The sequence below is a fragment of the Mustela putorius genome, unplaced genomic scaffold (genome assembly GCF_011764305.1).
Source record: "Mustela putorius furo isolate JIRA1106 unplaced genomic scaffold, ASM1176430v1.1 tig00537350_pilon_pilon_pilon, whole genome shotgun sequence".
Classification (NCBI taxonomy): domain Eukaryota; kingdom Metazoa; phylum Chordata; class Mammalia; order Carnivora; family Mustelidae; genus Mustela; species Mustela putorius.
The window spans coordinates 23,100,521-23,116,739 of record NW_025422471.1 but is presented as its reverse complement, the minus strand read 5'-3'; the positions used below and the strand labels follow the sequence as shown (position 1 = coordinate 23,116,739).

Sequence of the window (16,219 nt, the reverse complement as noted above, 5' to 3'; positions counted from 1 at the left end):
CTGATGCTCCCTGAGTCCTGAATTATAAGTGTGGGACTTCCTCCAGTTGCTCCTCTGTCCGTCCTTAAATGTGCAGGACAAAAGGAAAGGGAAGGCAGGCAAGACTGGGGCATGCCAGAAGTGTGGTAGAGAGCAGAGGCTTTTTAAGAGCAATTTGGGCTCCTAATTCCAACTCTACCGGCTAGAGGACGTCACTCAAGAGAATTTTCAAATTGGTAAAAACATTTACCTAAGGATTAGGCATTATCCTGAGGACTTTGGTAGCCATTTTAAAAGTTTAATGTGCCTGCTGTATACACTGTCCCCAATAAAGGTTAATTCCTTGCCCTGTCCCTATAATGGGCAAAATAAGGCATGCTTGGTGGGCTAAATTACAGTATTCAAAAAGGCTGTGTGAATCTGGGTCAGATGATGCCATGTGGGCACGGAGGGGGTGTGAGCTGGCTAGTGGGGGCAGATAGGAGCCATTTTTAGGCATTAGACTCAGACCCTGAGTCTCCCCAGAGGTTATCTTTGGGATTAAACGCCAAACAGTCCTGGATATTAGGGCTCAGGAACTTCCTACACTCAAGAAACTTCCATGTTGTCTCTTTTTTCCCTTCTCAGTGTTTACTTCTTCCTAATATTTCATCTCTGTATGTCCCATCTCCACCAACTTGTTTATTGACTTTCTTGGCTTCTTCCTTTCCTGGATTCTCTGTAGTTTTTCTACTGTATTCTAAAGGATGTGTATGCTGGTTTCTTTGTGTGTTTATACATTAGCTCATTTAGAATGCTTCCCTTGCTTTGGGGTCTCCAGGCACACGAGCAAAACAAACTGTTAGAAGCAAAAGGACAGCTGTGGTTCTTCTTGGAGGGAAGGACAGACTGAGCAGACGGGAGCACCTCGGGAAGTTCCGGTCACCGCTGAGTAGCTCCCAGCACCCCCACAGGGTCTGATCTCACGTCCCCAGACCGGCATGCCTGTCCTCAGGGAGTTTCCTTGTCTCCATGCCAGTGTCATCGAGTCACGGCCCTAGCACCCATGACACTGAATCACGTAGTGGAGCCGAGAGTAACACAGTTACTCAATTCTTTTCTTCCAGGCCAGAAATAGTTCCTGGCTCAGGTTTAAGAGCGATTTGTATTCCTTGTATGCATTTCTATGATTACCAGTGACACCCATTTTCTCTTTAGCATAGTGATCAAAAAAGCATCACTTTACGTTATTTTAGTAAGGAGCGTACATATTAGGAAAAGAGAGTCAGGACTCCCAGCAGTGAAAGGCCCTACGTGAGCAACAGAGGGGTTGAAGGCCCTACGTGAGCAACAGACCCCTACGTGGTCGGGGTCTCTAAACGCTTGGGGAATTGCTAGGGTGCCCTCCTGTACTAGGTCCCCAGGGAGCTCAAGCTGCTTTGGGGAGGAGAGGAGTAGGTGCACCTCGTGATAGAACACACGCGGGGCCCAGTGAGACAGGCCCTTCTCCTCGTCCTGAAGCTCTGCATGGGGGAGCCTCAGACTTCCATCCGCCGGATGTGTTAAGCCCAAACGCTTTCATTTCAGCCCTGGTCTACCAACCAAGAAAAACCAGCCCACTCTCGTGAAGTCCAAACAAGGAACATTCTTCAAACAAACCAGCTGTTTCTCTAACACATTCAGAGGGCCCTCTAATCAAAGGGCTTAATTTTAAAAAAGAGCTCATTCAGAAAGAACTTATTGCTTTCCTGGGTGTGTAGATATGAAGCCAAAATGACAGCTAAATGACTCCTCATGGCGAACGCCACAGCCTTTCCTCCGACTCTAGAGGCCCCGCCCCCTCACTTCCGGTTTCCAGGCCTGTCCTGGGACTGCCTCCTCCGGTGGAGTTCCCTGGTAGGCGATCTTCCTGGTGGGGAGTCGGATTTCCCCCACCCTCCTTCCTTGCTAACACCGGTGGTGGCCCTCTCCTCACTCATCGCAGTGTGGACTTGAATAATCCCAGTTACAAAATGCTGGCATAAGAAGCAATTCCAGTTCTGATTCACTTAATGTAAATAAAGGCACTCTAAGACGGGTTTTCTTGAAGTGGGGGAGTGCTCGCGCGCGCGCGCGCGCGCGCGTGTGTGTGTGTGTGTGTGTGTGTGTGTGTGTGTGCGCGCGTGCGTGCGCGCACTAATATTCTCTGCCTCGCACTGCAAGACTCTGGTCTGAAGGCAAGCTCCTACTTCCTGGTTTGCTTGACTGCTCCAAGTCCCTTGGCGTGTGGAGGCCCTTACCTCGTGAGGCCTGTGGAGAAGAGGTGGTGTAGGGAGAGAGAAAGAGCATATGTTTGTGTGAAGTGTGTGTGAAATCCTGTCCCCTTGGAGTAAAAAGCCCGGACAGATCTCTTCTTCCTTAATGGGATTAAAATGAGGCGTTTCAAAACAGGTGACATTTTATTTCTCTACCAGCTTGAGTCTCCAGTGAGGGCTCAGCTGGGCACAGTGGGATTTGAAAAGCAATCTGGGAGGCGCGCCACTTCAATTGCTCTCTTAAAGAGTTATGAAAGAAAGTTAAAGGTGGCTGTTTCTTGGTGGCTGCTTTGTGGGTTGTCTGATGTCCTTTCTGCGTTTTGTGTATTTTCTAAAATTGTTACAGTGGTAAGTTTTATCTCTGTTGTCAGACAAATAATAAAGGTTATTGAATGAGATATCTTAAGCTCAATGATTTGTAACTTGGGTGAGTTAGTTTGAGAATTAAATTGCCCTTCCGGTTTCCTGATGGTCCACAGTCCTGGAGTCAGGCCCCGGGCAGCATGAGTCATCCCTCCTCTGTTTTGTGCCACCTGTTGGGTGGCTCCTGTGGCAATGGGACAAAGGTGAAAGTTATGGGGTAGGCCCCTCTGCAGCTGTTCCAACCGACCTGCTCCTGGTGGTCAGTTAGGACGGCAGCCAGAGTGAGCAGGTCTTTTGACCACCTAAAAATGAACCAATCTGCTCAAGTTGAGGCTATGCTTCACGTTGGGGGAAAAATCGATTTTAAAGTTTAAGTGGTGACTGGGAGAATAGTAACTACTTCAGTATGTGAGGCTGTTCAAGCAGCCTGGGAAGAAGCCCAGAGGGCAAGGAACAGAGGCTTCCAACCAAGAGCCTTGTGAGTGAGTCATTTTGGAAGTGGAGTCTCTGGCCCCAGACAAGCCTTCAGATGACTAGATAGCCCAAGCCAGCTGCTTGACTATCATCCCATGAGAGGCCCTGAGCCAGACCCACCCAGTTAAGCCACTCCTAGAGTCCTGACCCCACAGAGTGTGTGAAGTAATAAATGTTTATTGCTTTATGCTGCTAAAATTGGGGGTTATTTATCATACAGCAATAGAGAAAAATTCACTCTTCTTAACGTTTTATAAGCACTCCTACCCTCTCCTGACCTTCCTCTGATAACTTACTTTATAGTTTGCACTCTTGTGGGCAATGACTGACACATTTTTTTTCAGTTCTGATATTTTTGCTATGTTTATTTATTTAATAGTTTTATTCAAATGTAATTTACATACCATAAAATGGGCCAACGTGTTAAAAAATTGTCAAGTTACATAAAAGTTCCCATTTTAACCACTTTAAAGTATACAATTCAGAGGCATGTTGTGCCAACAGCACCACTGTCCAGTTTCAGAATGTTCTCGTCGCTCAAATGGAAACTCCCCACTGACACATCTTAAAGGCTAAAGTAACTTTCTGTTCCTCAGATCTGGGACAATCATGTAATAACAAAGAAAAACAATTAAGTCAATAAAACTTTTCTTCAAAGCGAATTTGGAGTGAAACAACATTAATATGAATCTATTCACATTCTTACACAGAATAAAGAAACCTAACAAGATACATTCTACTAGGGATAAAATAAAATCTCAAATGATAATTTTACAACAACTAATTTTTACAAGTCCCTTTAAATTCACAGAGTGTAGAACACCCATGTTATACTTGGCCACCACTGGACTAGAACCAGGGCAGCCCTGGGGGCAGAGCAGAGAGGGCAGACAGGTGTCCTGTAGTGATGGCCTCTAGTCTTTTGGTATTAAAAGACACTGAGATTAGAAGGATCCAGAGAAACATCTGGGCTCAGTTAGTTCATGGTATCTGCCACAGGTGTAGGGGTGCCAGGTGATGGCATTTTGACCAGCTGTTTGCCAACCCAGGAATGGGGGACAGGTTGGTAATATGTGTCTTTAGTTCTAGCACCATTTCCTTCCAATCATCTTGTTTTACTACTCTGCATATTAGTAGAGACCAGAAAATATTGCTATTGAATTGGAGGACAACTACACAAGGACCTATCACACATTATTGGCTGGTTTTAGTTTCTAGTGTCCTACGAAAAATAGAACGGAGGGTTATTGCCAAAAGAGTATCTTTGGCAGGTGTGTTTCTCCTTTTTTCCCCTGGAGAGGACATTATGGCTTCACTATGGAGTGTCTGTGACCATCCAGATATGCATACTCTGCTCCTACCCCGGGAGGGCAGCTTGAAACAGAAAAGCAACAGTTGGAGGATGTGTTTAGCTCACTGCACTTGCATGGTGTGCAACTTTTTCATTTGTTCAACTGTCCATTCATTCATTTAAAAAAAAGTACCGACTGATTCCTTTGTAACAGGCACTGGTCCAGGCATTGGTGACAAGCAGTGAAAAAAACAGTGGAGCTCATGGGGAAAAGAGTATAGATTTTGCACATGGGTCTCAGAGTCTGACATTCTTGAGAGCTAATCTGGATTGATCTGCATTAGTAGGACATGAGTGGGACTAAGAAAGGGCTGGCAGGTCCAACAGCACATCCTCTTTCCCCCACCCCAGAACCTCAATACAAATAGTAAAAGTGTAAATAAGGGAAACATGGATGTGGCCTCCTTTGCTTTCCTGAGGCCCATTATCTCAGATGCTGGCCATTTCCTTTCAAACTTCCCATTTCCAACATCCCAAGACAAAGTTACTATTTCCCAGGGTTTCTCCTCATTGCTAAGGAATAGCATGCAACTTGTAATACATTATGAGACAAAGCCACAACCATGACAATAAACTCTAGGCAACTTACAAAAGTCTTCCCCAAACAGATGACACAGACCCGAGCATCACCCGCCCAGCCCCTTTGTGTCCACCATGAGCATGTCTGCAGAGCCAGACTTGATCACCTTCTCTGGGCAGGGCTCTAGCTTCAGCATTAGAGGCCAGAGGAAGGCAGGGCACAGCAGTCTTCCAAAAACCAGCGGTGCTCAGAGTGCAGAGGCAAAGCAGCCTTCCCAGGCACAGGATGACTGAGTCAAAAGGAGGTTGGGAAAAGAAGCACAGGGGAGAGGGGGTAGCAGGAAGTCTAGACAAAATGAGCAATGGCTGGGGGAAAAAAAAACTGGGGATAAAAACACATTTCTTTATTGTAATAACCAAAACCAAAAAGCAGGCTTATTGCCATGCTGACCGTAAGTATAAAATGGGCCTTATGCTCCATGATGAGATGAGTGACAGGGTGAGTGAGTGAGGGGTGAACCAAGGGGGGTTATTCACATGGAATGCCTGAACATGATCTCTCACAGACAGGGAGATTCCCTGGCCAACAGAACCATTAAAAACTGTCTGCTCCCTACATTTGTTACAAGGAACATGAGGCACTCCAATAAAACCCAGCTATTGGCAGAGGGAGATCTAACATCTGACTTGCAAGGCAAAAAGAGCCAGCTGTTCCAGCCTCCAGGACTCAATAAGAACTTCCTATTTCAAGTCAAGTTCCCAGCTGTCCCACGGCTCAGGAACAAGAGGTTGAACTCGGCCACCCTCTCCCCCAGACACATACCGTGGCCAACAACAGGAGTGTTCCAGGTTTTATCAGCTTCTTAAATGCACTGGGGGTTGCAATGAGATAACTTAGCATGATTGAGGACCAAGAGAAAGCCAGGGGAACCCAAATTGGGACAGAAAATGAGATGAGAGATACAGGAGTAAAGGCCTGAAGTCCAACCTGTAACAGAAAGGTGGTGTGACACCCCGGGGCTGAAGAAGTCTTACGCCCAGGGGCCCCAGGCCCCAGTGTCCTTGGGGTCACAGCGTGGGTCCTGTGCTGGGAAGTGCACAGGCACTGAGTGTTTGTGGTAGAACTGTAGGCGGGAAAGGAGCTGCTTGACAATATGGGGATGGTCTCTTGACAGGTCATGTCTTTCTTCTGGGTCCTGGTCAATATCAAAGAGCCAGACGGTCTTGGTCGGTGGGTCCGATGAGGGTATCACAGAAGCATTGTTTTGAGATGGTGGAGGAAACCAGCAACCACAGCCTGGCAAAGAAATGCAAGGGTTTACTGGGGGAAGAAGCATCCTAGGCAGGTTCAAACTTCAAGTAAGACTATGGAAGAAGGCTGAGTGGGGACGCGGGCAGGAACACGTAAAACAGACGCGGCCCTTGACACAGTATCTACACCTGTCTCAGACACTGACTTCCAGTGCTGTAACTAGACCTGGTTCATGGCTTCACAACCAGGGGCTTCCAGGCCACGAAAGCGCATGCGTATGTGCATGTGGGGGAGGGGGGAGGGTAATTTCCGGTTGTCACATTGACTTAGGGGAGGTGCTACTGGCGTACCATGCCAATGGGCCAGGGAGGCTAAGATACCTTGCAATACATGGTACGCTACCAGACAAAGAAGAATTGTCTGGCCACAAATGCCAAGAATGTCATCATTATAAACAATGCTTAAAGGCATCACGGTCTTAACCATCACACCCCACGTTTTAAAAGTATGTAAAAAACGTCACTTTAAGGGGATGTGCTCAGGGGAAGCAACCACCTCCCTCAGCTACGCAATTGGTTGAGGATGTGACTTTCAGAGTTTCTCCTTGCTAGCTAGATGTGCTGTCCTTGACAACCACACGTCTCCGAAATCCTTATTTTCCATGACACATTAGAGCGGCTTCCTTTCACCCCCCACCTGCAGTTAATTTTCAGTCTTCTTTTGTCAGAACAGTAGATCAAACCATTCTTCCCCATTCAGCAGACCCAGAGGTATATGCTGCAAAAGGTAGTCGTCACTTTGGTAAAGTTTTCCTCGCTGTTCTGGGTGGGGGGAATGCTGAGCATTCTACCTGGGTAGCCGGTGAGAAGTTTCCAATTCCTGTGTCTAATTGCAGCATGGAGAGAAGTATTGAAGGCAAAATATTCTGGGCCAGAAGAATCATCCTTTGGTGGAGCCAGGCTCATCCCAGGACCTGGAAGAAACAGTGCGGAAGCATTAGATCACTGTTACAGAAATGCATCGTTATAAATCAACATTTAATATCCTCCTTGTAGAATGGTAGATTTTATTCAATGCCTGAGTGTAAATGCACATCCCACCACAGAAATGAATCTTCTATTAAATATAAACAGAAAGCTATAGTTCATTAAACCTCAGTCATAAACCACCACAAATATAAAAGGAATCCCACCGAGATTAGAACACTAATTCATCCTTAAAATCCCAACGTTCTGCCAACGTACAGCTGGCTTTATGTGGAATAGTGTTCTGTTACAGCAGTGCAGGTTGTTTTCTGTGTGCCTTTTTTCCTTTCGCTGTTAAATGATCGAATTAGATGAACACATTTTCTATATATATTTATCCCTATGTAGATAATGGAATAGATTATAACATGTACACTTTAATGGAGTCTGTCTCAAGCCATGAGAGTTCAATTCTGCCATGATCAATTATTTAACCACACTGATGAAATTTAAAAGTAACTGAGCAATGCTTAGTTAACTATTCAGACAGGATAATTAAGGTTTTAAGAATGACTTGGTATACAAATTCTTGGTTATATCATGGATTACATTAAAGTCATCTTGGGGTTTTATACTAATTGATTATTAGGTTTTTGAGGGGAGCAATTAATAGTACTACTCCCCCACCTTCTTGAATTTGGAACCAATTGAAAGGTGGACACCAGAAGGTTAGAGCTAAAAGTATCACCTTTCTTACTGATAAAGCTGATTGGAGAGAAGATAGCTTCAGATTTGGGGCAGAGAGTCCTTCCTACTAACTGACCCTTGACTTAGAAAGACTAAACCACCCATCACCAATCTTGCTGGACACCCATTGGGCTTCCTCAGAGTGGAGAGCAGACTGGACTGTTTACCTATATCCTGGGGACAGTCTGGCCCCCAAATTAGACAGACAAAATGTCCAAAACGAGCATGCTCAGTTCCTTCTTTTGAATAACTCCCTCTGTGGCCTGCTTGTGAGGAGTGACTAAGGTGCAGCAAGAGAGACCTGAGTTCTACTCTAGTTAAAGACCCTGGTGGAGAAGGCACTTGGGTGGCTCAGTCAGTCAAGCCTCTGCCTTCAGCTCAGGTCATGATTCCCAGGGTCTTGGAATCAAGCCCAGTGTTGGGCTCCCTGCTCAGCAGGGAGTCTGCTTCTTCCTCTCCCTCTGCCACTCATCCCAGTGTGCTCTCTCTCTCTCTTTCTAATAAATAAATGAAATCTTAAAAAAAAAAAAAAAAGATCCTGGTGGATCTGTGAGGGCAAGGTATGGAGGCCCCAACCTTACTCATACCTATGTATGTTTCAAGGCCTCGATTTAGGGACTAACTATAAAACATCTACTCTGTTTTCAGTCTATATTTACCTGTCAACTTTTCAAACATGGTCACAGCAATCGCCTTGGGTGCACTTTCAAATGCTGCCAGATCACCTGCCCGAGAGCTAATAGCTCTGTGTGAGAGAGAGAGAGATGTTGGGAACAATCCCCTCTCCACCATGGCAGCTGGCCCATCTCTCCACCATCCTGTCATAAAGACTCTGAGAGTGCCCTCCTCCCTGCCAGAGCTGATGCCCAGGGCTTCCTGTGGAAAGCACTGTCTGTGAGGGAAAAGACAGGGTCCCATTCCTCTAGTCAGTCTTGTGGCAATGGCTCTGGAGGGACATACTGGAGACAGAGCCAATAAACGTCAGTGGTTTCAGACCTTCAGTCTTCACAATCACATACCAACAAATCGTTAGCACCGAACAGCAGATCTTTTTGACTTTTTGTTTCTCTGCCTGATTGTGGATATTTTGGCTCTAATACAAACAGATGCTTGCCCAGACAGAGGCACAGAGGATGTCTATTGTAGGAAATGCAGTCTCAATACACAGACTGGGGTGCGACTGTGAGCCTTCATGATTTACTCCTCACAAGCTTGCATAAAGGACACATTTTGATACCAGAGAATGTTAAATCAAACAAGCATGCTTTGAAAACATAAACAAGGAGAGGAAATTTAGCTGTCTCGGCTATGCTTATATTTATATACATTTTTTCTTAAAACAAACAGGAACATAAAATACCTAAACAATAAATAAGTCTAAGACTAAATGACGGAAGATGCTATTATGTCAACTCCGCTTTTTTTCTTATTGAGAAATTAAACAAAAAGAAAATTACAAGGAATAATCTGCCTAACACCCCGTGAGCCTACACCTAGAATATTAACATTTTGTCATGTTTGCTTTAAAAAAGAAAAAAAAAAAAAGGAAACAACAATGAAAACAAAGGGACAGTTTCCATGTGACAATTTGTCCCTGTCCTCAATCTCAGTCCCCTCCTCCTGAGGCTGCTGCCATCACGGTTTCAGAGCACAGTGAATCCTGCCTACAGCCATTTAAAAACAGAGTGACATATGCATGCATCAAAAAATAATTATCTAGACCTGATTTATACTTTAAAAATGTCCATGTGCATGTTATGCTATACATATTCTGCAACTTGCTTTTTTCCTCCACTGCAGTATTTTTAGAGCTCTCTGATTATGTTCGTGTATATATATTTCTTTTAACTGTTTAGTATTTCACTATATAAAAAGTCATATTTTATTTAGCCATTTTTCTGTTAGGCATTTCAGTTACTTCAATTATTCTTCTGTTTTTCCTACTACAAACTCTCCTGCCATGAGCACTGTTTTCCACATCTCCTTGCGCAAGTTTCTCTAGGATTTGTGTCTAGGAGCAAAACTGGTTGCAAAGTGCACAGCTTTCCAACTTTCTAACACATACCAAATGGCCCTCCGACCAGCAATGTCTCCCTTTCTCCATACCCGATAGCTGATACTTTCAGACTTAAAATTTATGCCTAACTAAACATGTTAGACAGAATCTTCATTTTTTTAAATCATTCAGTCTGCAGGAATTATCTTTCTTTTTCTGTGTCAATCCAAGGTTTGCTTTAAAAAACATTTTTAAATAATACCCATTGAAAAAAGTGCACAGAAGATGCTGATGAAGACTGGACACTCCTGTAGACACAGCCCACTCAAGAGACAGGACTTCCTAGGACTTTAGAAGCCCGTGTGGGCAGCCTCCAGTCTCCATCCTCCTCTCAAAGGTAGCTGCCACCCAACAATGAGTTCTTTCTGCCTGTTTTTGAGTCAACGGAAACCACACAGCGTGTTCTTTATCTCAGGCTCCGACTGTCTCATAATGTTTGTGAGATTCACCCTTGGTGTTGAGGTTGTCTGTTCCCAGCACTTCATTCATTTTCATTGCTGGATGTTATTCCCTTGCATGACGGTTCCACAGCCTCTTGCTTTCAGAGTTAGAACCCACAGGGAACTGATTGCTGTGTGTGAAGTGAGGCAGCACTCGAGATTCATTTTTCAAAGATGGCTACCATCTGACCAAGACTGTTGAAAAGACTCTTCTTTTCTACTCATCTGCAGGGATACCTTTGTCAAACACCTGATTTCCATTTGTGGTGAGTGTCTCCGAAGCAGTACAGTCCAACAGAACTTTCTTTATTGATGGAAATGTTCTCTATCTGTGCAGTACATCGCAGGGACCACTCGTTGCACATGGCTACTGGGCTTGAGAAATGCAGCTAGTACAACTGAGGAAATTAATTTAAACTTAATTGTCACACATGACTTGTGACTACTGCATTGGATAGCTGAGCTCTAGAGTTTCTGTTCTGTCCTCCTATTTGTAGGATAAGGATATTTGTCTATCCTTATGGACAAATAAGGATATTTGTTTATACTTATGCTAATACTAAACTATCTTAATTGCTATAGATTTATCATACGTTCTTCTATCTGCCAATAAAGTCCCCAAATTTGTTCTTCCAGACTGATTTCATCATGATTGGCCTTTTGCATTTTCAATAAAAATTTTAGGAGCAGCTTGTTCAATTTCACAAACTAGCTGGTGGGATATCAATTATTATTATTATTATTTTTAATTTTTTAATTTATTTGACAGAGAGAGAGAGAGAGCACAAGTAGGCAGAAAGGTGGGCAGAGAGAAAGCAGGAAGCAGGCTCCCTGTTGAGCAGAGAGCCCGATAGGGGGCTCTATCCCAGGACCCTGAGATCATGACCTAAGCCGAAGGCAGAGGCCTTAACCCACTGAGCCACCCAGGTGCCCCCCACTTTTTAAAAATTTTTTAAATTTATTTGACAGAGAGAGAGAGAGCACAAGTAGGCAGAAAGGCGGGCAGAGAGAAAGGGGTAAGCATGGGATATCAATTATGATGGTATTGACTCCAGGGAGCAATTTGGGGGTATTGCTGTTTTAAAATATTCAGACTTACAATTCACTAGTATGGTGGATCCCTGTATCTTCTCTTGATAATAGTTTATGATTTTCTGTGGAAACGTCTTACACATCTTTCCTTATGTTTAGTCCTAGTTGTATAATGTGGATTATTAGTACTATAAACAACATTTAAAAATTGATTTCATACTCTGGATGCTGTATATAAAAATATAATTGGCTTTTTTAGATATTGACCTTGTTCCCTGTGACTTTGCAAAATTCATTTGTTAATTCTAACCTCTTGCTTAGAGAACCTTTGGATTATCTACACATCCTATCATGTCACCTGCAAATAATGACACTGCTTCTCCCCATCTTACATGTTTTAGTTTTCTTTTTCTTACCTTGTGACACTGGACAAAACCTCTAATATAAATTTGAATAAAAGTAGTGATTGAGTTTCTGTCTCATTCCTGATTTCTGGGGAAAAGCTTTTAATATTTTACTATTAAGTATGATGTCAATATAAAATTTTTATAGCTATGCATTATCAGATTAAAGAAGATCCTACTCCCAATTCACTAAGTTTTTAAAATCATAAATGAATGTTAAATTTTACCATATACTTTTTCTGCATCTGAAAATATCGTATAATTATTCTTTTATCTTTTAACACAATGAACTATATTAATTGATTCTTAAATGCTAAACCAACCTTGCATTTATAGAATAAACCCCTTTTCATCAGGATGCTTGTCATTTTTATATATTGCTGGATTCACATTTTGTTGGGGATTGATTATATTTCCTGGATTCACATTTAGTTTAGGATTTTTGCACTTTTGCTTAAGACAAAAATTGCTCTATTAAATTTTTCTTGAAATATTGTCATGTTTTTGAGTCAAGGTTATATTGGTCCTATAAAAGGAACTGGAAGTGTTCCCTGAAAAGTCTGTGTAAGATGGATGCTATGCCTAAATATTTGCATTTGTAAAACAATGGGGGCCTAGAGTTTTCTTTGTGGGCAGGTTACTTATTAATTTAATTTCTTTAATAGACATAGAACTCTTTAGATCTTCTATTTCTCTTTTTCCTAGTTTGGTAAAGTGTATTTGGGAATTTGTTTAGTTCATACAAATTTTCATCTCTGTATTATCTTTTTAGTGTCTGTAGTATCTGTAGTAGTACCTTCTCATTCCTGATATTAGCAGTATGTGCTTTTCACTTTTTTTCCCCATGATAAATTTTGTTAAAGGTTAATTGATTTTATTAGTTTTTCAAACCAACATTTTACCTAGAAGTCCCTCTCTATAGTGTGTTTGTTTTCTATTTCATAAATTTGCCTCTTCTCTTTATTATTTCCTTCCCTCTGTTTCCTTTTGGCTTAATTTGCTCCTCCTCCTCCTCTTCTTCTTCTTTTTTTAAAGATTTTATTTATTTACTTGACATACAGAGATCATAAGTAGGCAGAGAGGCAGGCAGAGAGACAGAGGAGGAAGCAGGCCTCCCGCCGAGCAGAGAGCCTGATGCGGGGCTCGATCCCAGGACCCTGGGATCATGACCTAAGCCAAAGGCAAGAGGCTTTAACCCACTGAGCCACCCCAGCCCCCTCTTCTTCTTCTTCTTCTTCTTTTTTTTTTTTTTTTGAGAGAGAGAGAGAGAGAGTGGGGGCAAAGAGTAGGAGCAAGGAGGGAGAATCTTGAGCAGGCTCCACACCCAGCATGGAGCCCAACTTGTGGCTTGCTCTCTTGACGCTGAGATCATAACCTGAGCCAAACTCAAGAGTCAGATCCTTAACTGACTGAGCCACCCAGGCACCTCTTAATTTGCTCTTCTATTTATAGTTTCCCAAGTATTTCATTTTCAGTACTTCTCTATTTCTAATATATACATTTAATACTATAAATTTTCATCCAAGCACCAGTTTATTTTTATCATGCAAGCTTTAAATATGGATCTTTGTTATTCAGACCAAAATATTCTCAAATTTTCATTGTGATTTCCTTTTTGACTCATGGATTATTCAAAAGTGTATCTCTTAATGTCCAAATATTTGAGAATTTCCTATTATCCTTTTGTTACTAATTTCCAGTTTAATTCCATTATGATTAGGAAATAGATCCATAGATTTTTTAAAAATAAAATTCTAAATTTAGAATCCTGTTAGATGTACTGCATATGATTTAAATCCTTTGAAATGTGTTTCTACTTGCTTTGTGGCCCAGTATGCGGTCAACTGTATAATGTTCCATTCTCATGTGTACAAAAAAGAACATGTATTCTCAAGTTGCTGGGTGTAGTGATCCATAAATATCATAGTTTTTTAATTATACTGTTTGAATATTTTACATCTGTACTCACTTTTTGGTCTGTTTGCTTGTTGTAATAGTTAAAGAGAATTATGTAGAAAATTTCTTATTGTGACTGAGAATTTGTTTATTTATCCTCCAAGTTTTGCTATCTTTTGAGACTATATTATTAAGGACTTACCCATTTGGAACCATTATTATTTCTTGGCAGATTCCTCTTTTTTATAGTTTTGAAAAATTTTTATTTTAAATTATTTTTTAAAAATTTTTATTTACTTATTTATTTTTAAAAGATTTTATTTATTTATTTGACAGAGATCAAATATTTATTTGACGGAGATCACAAGTAGGCAGAGAAGAATAAAAATTTTTATTTACTTATTTATTTTTAAAAGATTTTATTTATTTATTTGACAGAGATTTTATTTATTTATTTGACAGAGATTTTATTTATTTATTTGACAGAGATCAAATATTTATTTGACGGAGATCACAAGTAGGCAGAGAAGCAGGCAAAGAGAGAGGAGGAAGCAGGCTCCCTGCTGAGCAGAGAGCCTGATGTGGGGCTTGATCCCAGGACCCTGAGATCATGACCTGAGCCGAAGGCAGAGGCTTAACCCACTGAGCCACCCAGGCGCCCCTATTTTTTTAAAAAAGATTTTATTTATTTTTATTGGACAGAGAGAGAGAGAGACCACAAGTACTCAGAGCAGCAGGCAGAGAGAGAGGGGAAGCAGGTTCCCCGCTGATCAGAGAGCCCGATGTGGGGCTCGATCCCAGGACCCTGAGATCATGACCTGGGCCAAATGCAGAGGCTTAACCCATTGAGCTACCCAGATGCCTCTAAAAGTTTTTCTTTATTTCCAACAACAGCTTCCCCTTTAAGTCTACTTTGATGTACAGATTATTAGCTGTTGTCATTGTTTTTAGTGTTTGCACATTTTATTTTTCCATCCATCTCATTTGTAATACAAAAAAGTATAAAAGAGGGTAAAGGGCAAGATAGTGACTCTCAAAGATGTCCATGTTCTAACCTCCTTGGAACCTGTGGGCTGTTACCTTAGATAGTAAAAGAAACTTTGCACATATGTCTAAAGGTAAGGACTTGCAATGTGGAGGTTATCTCTTATTTGAGTGAGCCCAACCTAACCATGATTCCATAAAGCAGGGACTATTTCCTGACTTTGGTCAGAGGGAGATGGGTCTGAGACGCAGTGTTGCTGACTTTGAAGATGGAAGAGGGGCCATGAACTAATGAATGTGGGTGGTCCCAGGGCCTGGAAAAGGCAAAGGAAATGGATTCTGTACTAGAACATCTGGAAGGGAATACAGCACTTCTGAAACCCTGACCTTAGCCCTATGAGACCCATATGGAACTTTGACCAACAAAACTGTCAGACAATATGTCTGTGTTCTTTTAAGACACAAAGTTTGTGGTAATTTGTCATAGCTACAAGAGAAAACCATACACGAGGGAACTGTGGATTTGGAATCATACAAATTAATTAGGAAGACAGTACATATAAAATGGTTGAATAAATACCATCAGGAAGAATATCATTAAGGTCAGACAGCAAATATTATAAAAGATAACGGTAGGAAGAAGTCGATAAAGGCTGAAGCACACAGGAAGGATAGATGAAGAAAGTGGGACTAGAGGCAGGACCTGAAAGATACACACCACACGACCCCTATTCTAGCATAAAACAATGTAGGGTACAGACTAGGTCTGACTTAGCCCTATAACCCCAAGGCCTTACCCAGTGCCCAGGTACATCAAGGACAAGCACTCAACGATGATCACTGAAACAGATCACTGAAAACTGGGCAAACAGAAGGTGAAGAAGGTACTTTTAGCTTGAAGAATGGGAGAAGCAGTCAGCGATGGAGAGCCTCTGAAGGACAGGGAGCAAAGTGCTGTCAGAGGTGGTTGGTAGGCTGTGAAATAGCCTCAGGGAGGGTAAAAAGCCAGCCTGAGAAACTGTCGCTCTTCTTCTCATCAACAGGGAGGAACGAGAGGAATTTAAGTGTTTTTTAAAATTAAAACTTCTTTTGGGGCACCCGGGTGGCTTAGCGGGTTAAGCCTCTGCCTTTGGCTCAGGTCATGATCTCAGGGTCCTGGGATCAAGCCCCGTATCAGGCTCTCTGCTCACTGGGGAGCCTGCTTCCCCCTCTCTCTCTGCCTGCCTCTCTGCCTGCTTGTGATTTCTCTGTCAAATAAATAAATAAAAACCTTAAAAAAAATAAAAAGCTTTATTAAGATATAATTTACATAAGACACAATTCACCCCTTTAGAGTGTAAAATTCTGTGGTTTTTAGCATATTCTGAGAGTCAGGCAAACAGCTTAATAGGGGACAAAAGGACACTGGATTTGCTGATCTCTGAGTAGAAACTAGGGTTCGAAGAAAAGCATTAACAAAAAAATCTTTCTCCTTTCCTTCCGAG

At 42.2% G+C, this 16,219-nt stretch overlaps 1 protein-coding gene across 1 annotated transcript in view; it reads right to left on the bottom strand.

The window, feature by feature from the left end:
- Window positions 1-3,439: 3,439 nt before the first annotated feature.
- The window catches only part of ARSB (arylsulfatase B), a 168,597-nt gene continuing 155,817 nt past the window's right edge, over window positions 3,440-16,219 (bottom strand). The window contains exons 7-8 of the mRNA XM_045074527.1: window positions 7,062-7,184; window positions 3,440-6,256 (exon numbers count right to left, since the gene is read on the bottom strand). Coding sequence (XP_044930462.1) covers window positions 5,991-6,256; window positions 7,062-7,184 — 389 coding nt within the window. The 3' untranslated portion in view covers window positions 3,440-5,990. The remainder of the gene's footprint in view (window positions 6,257-7,061; window positions 7,185-16,219) is intronic.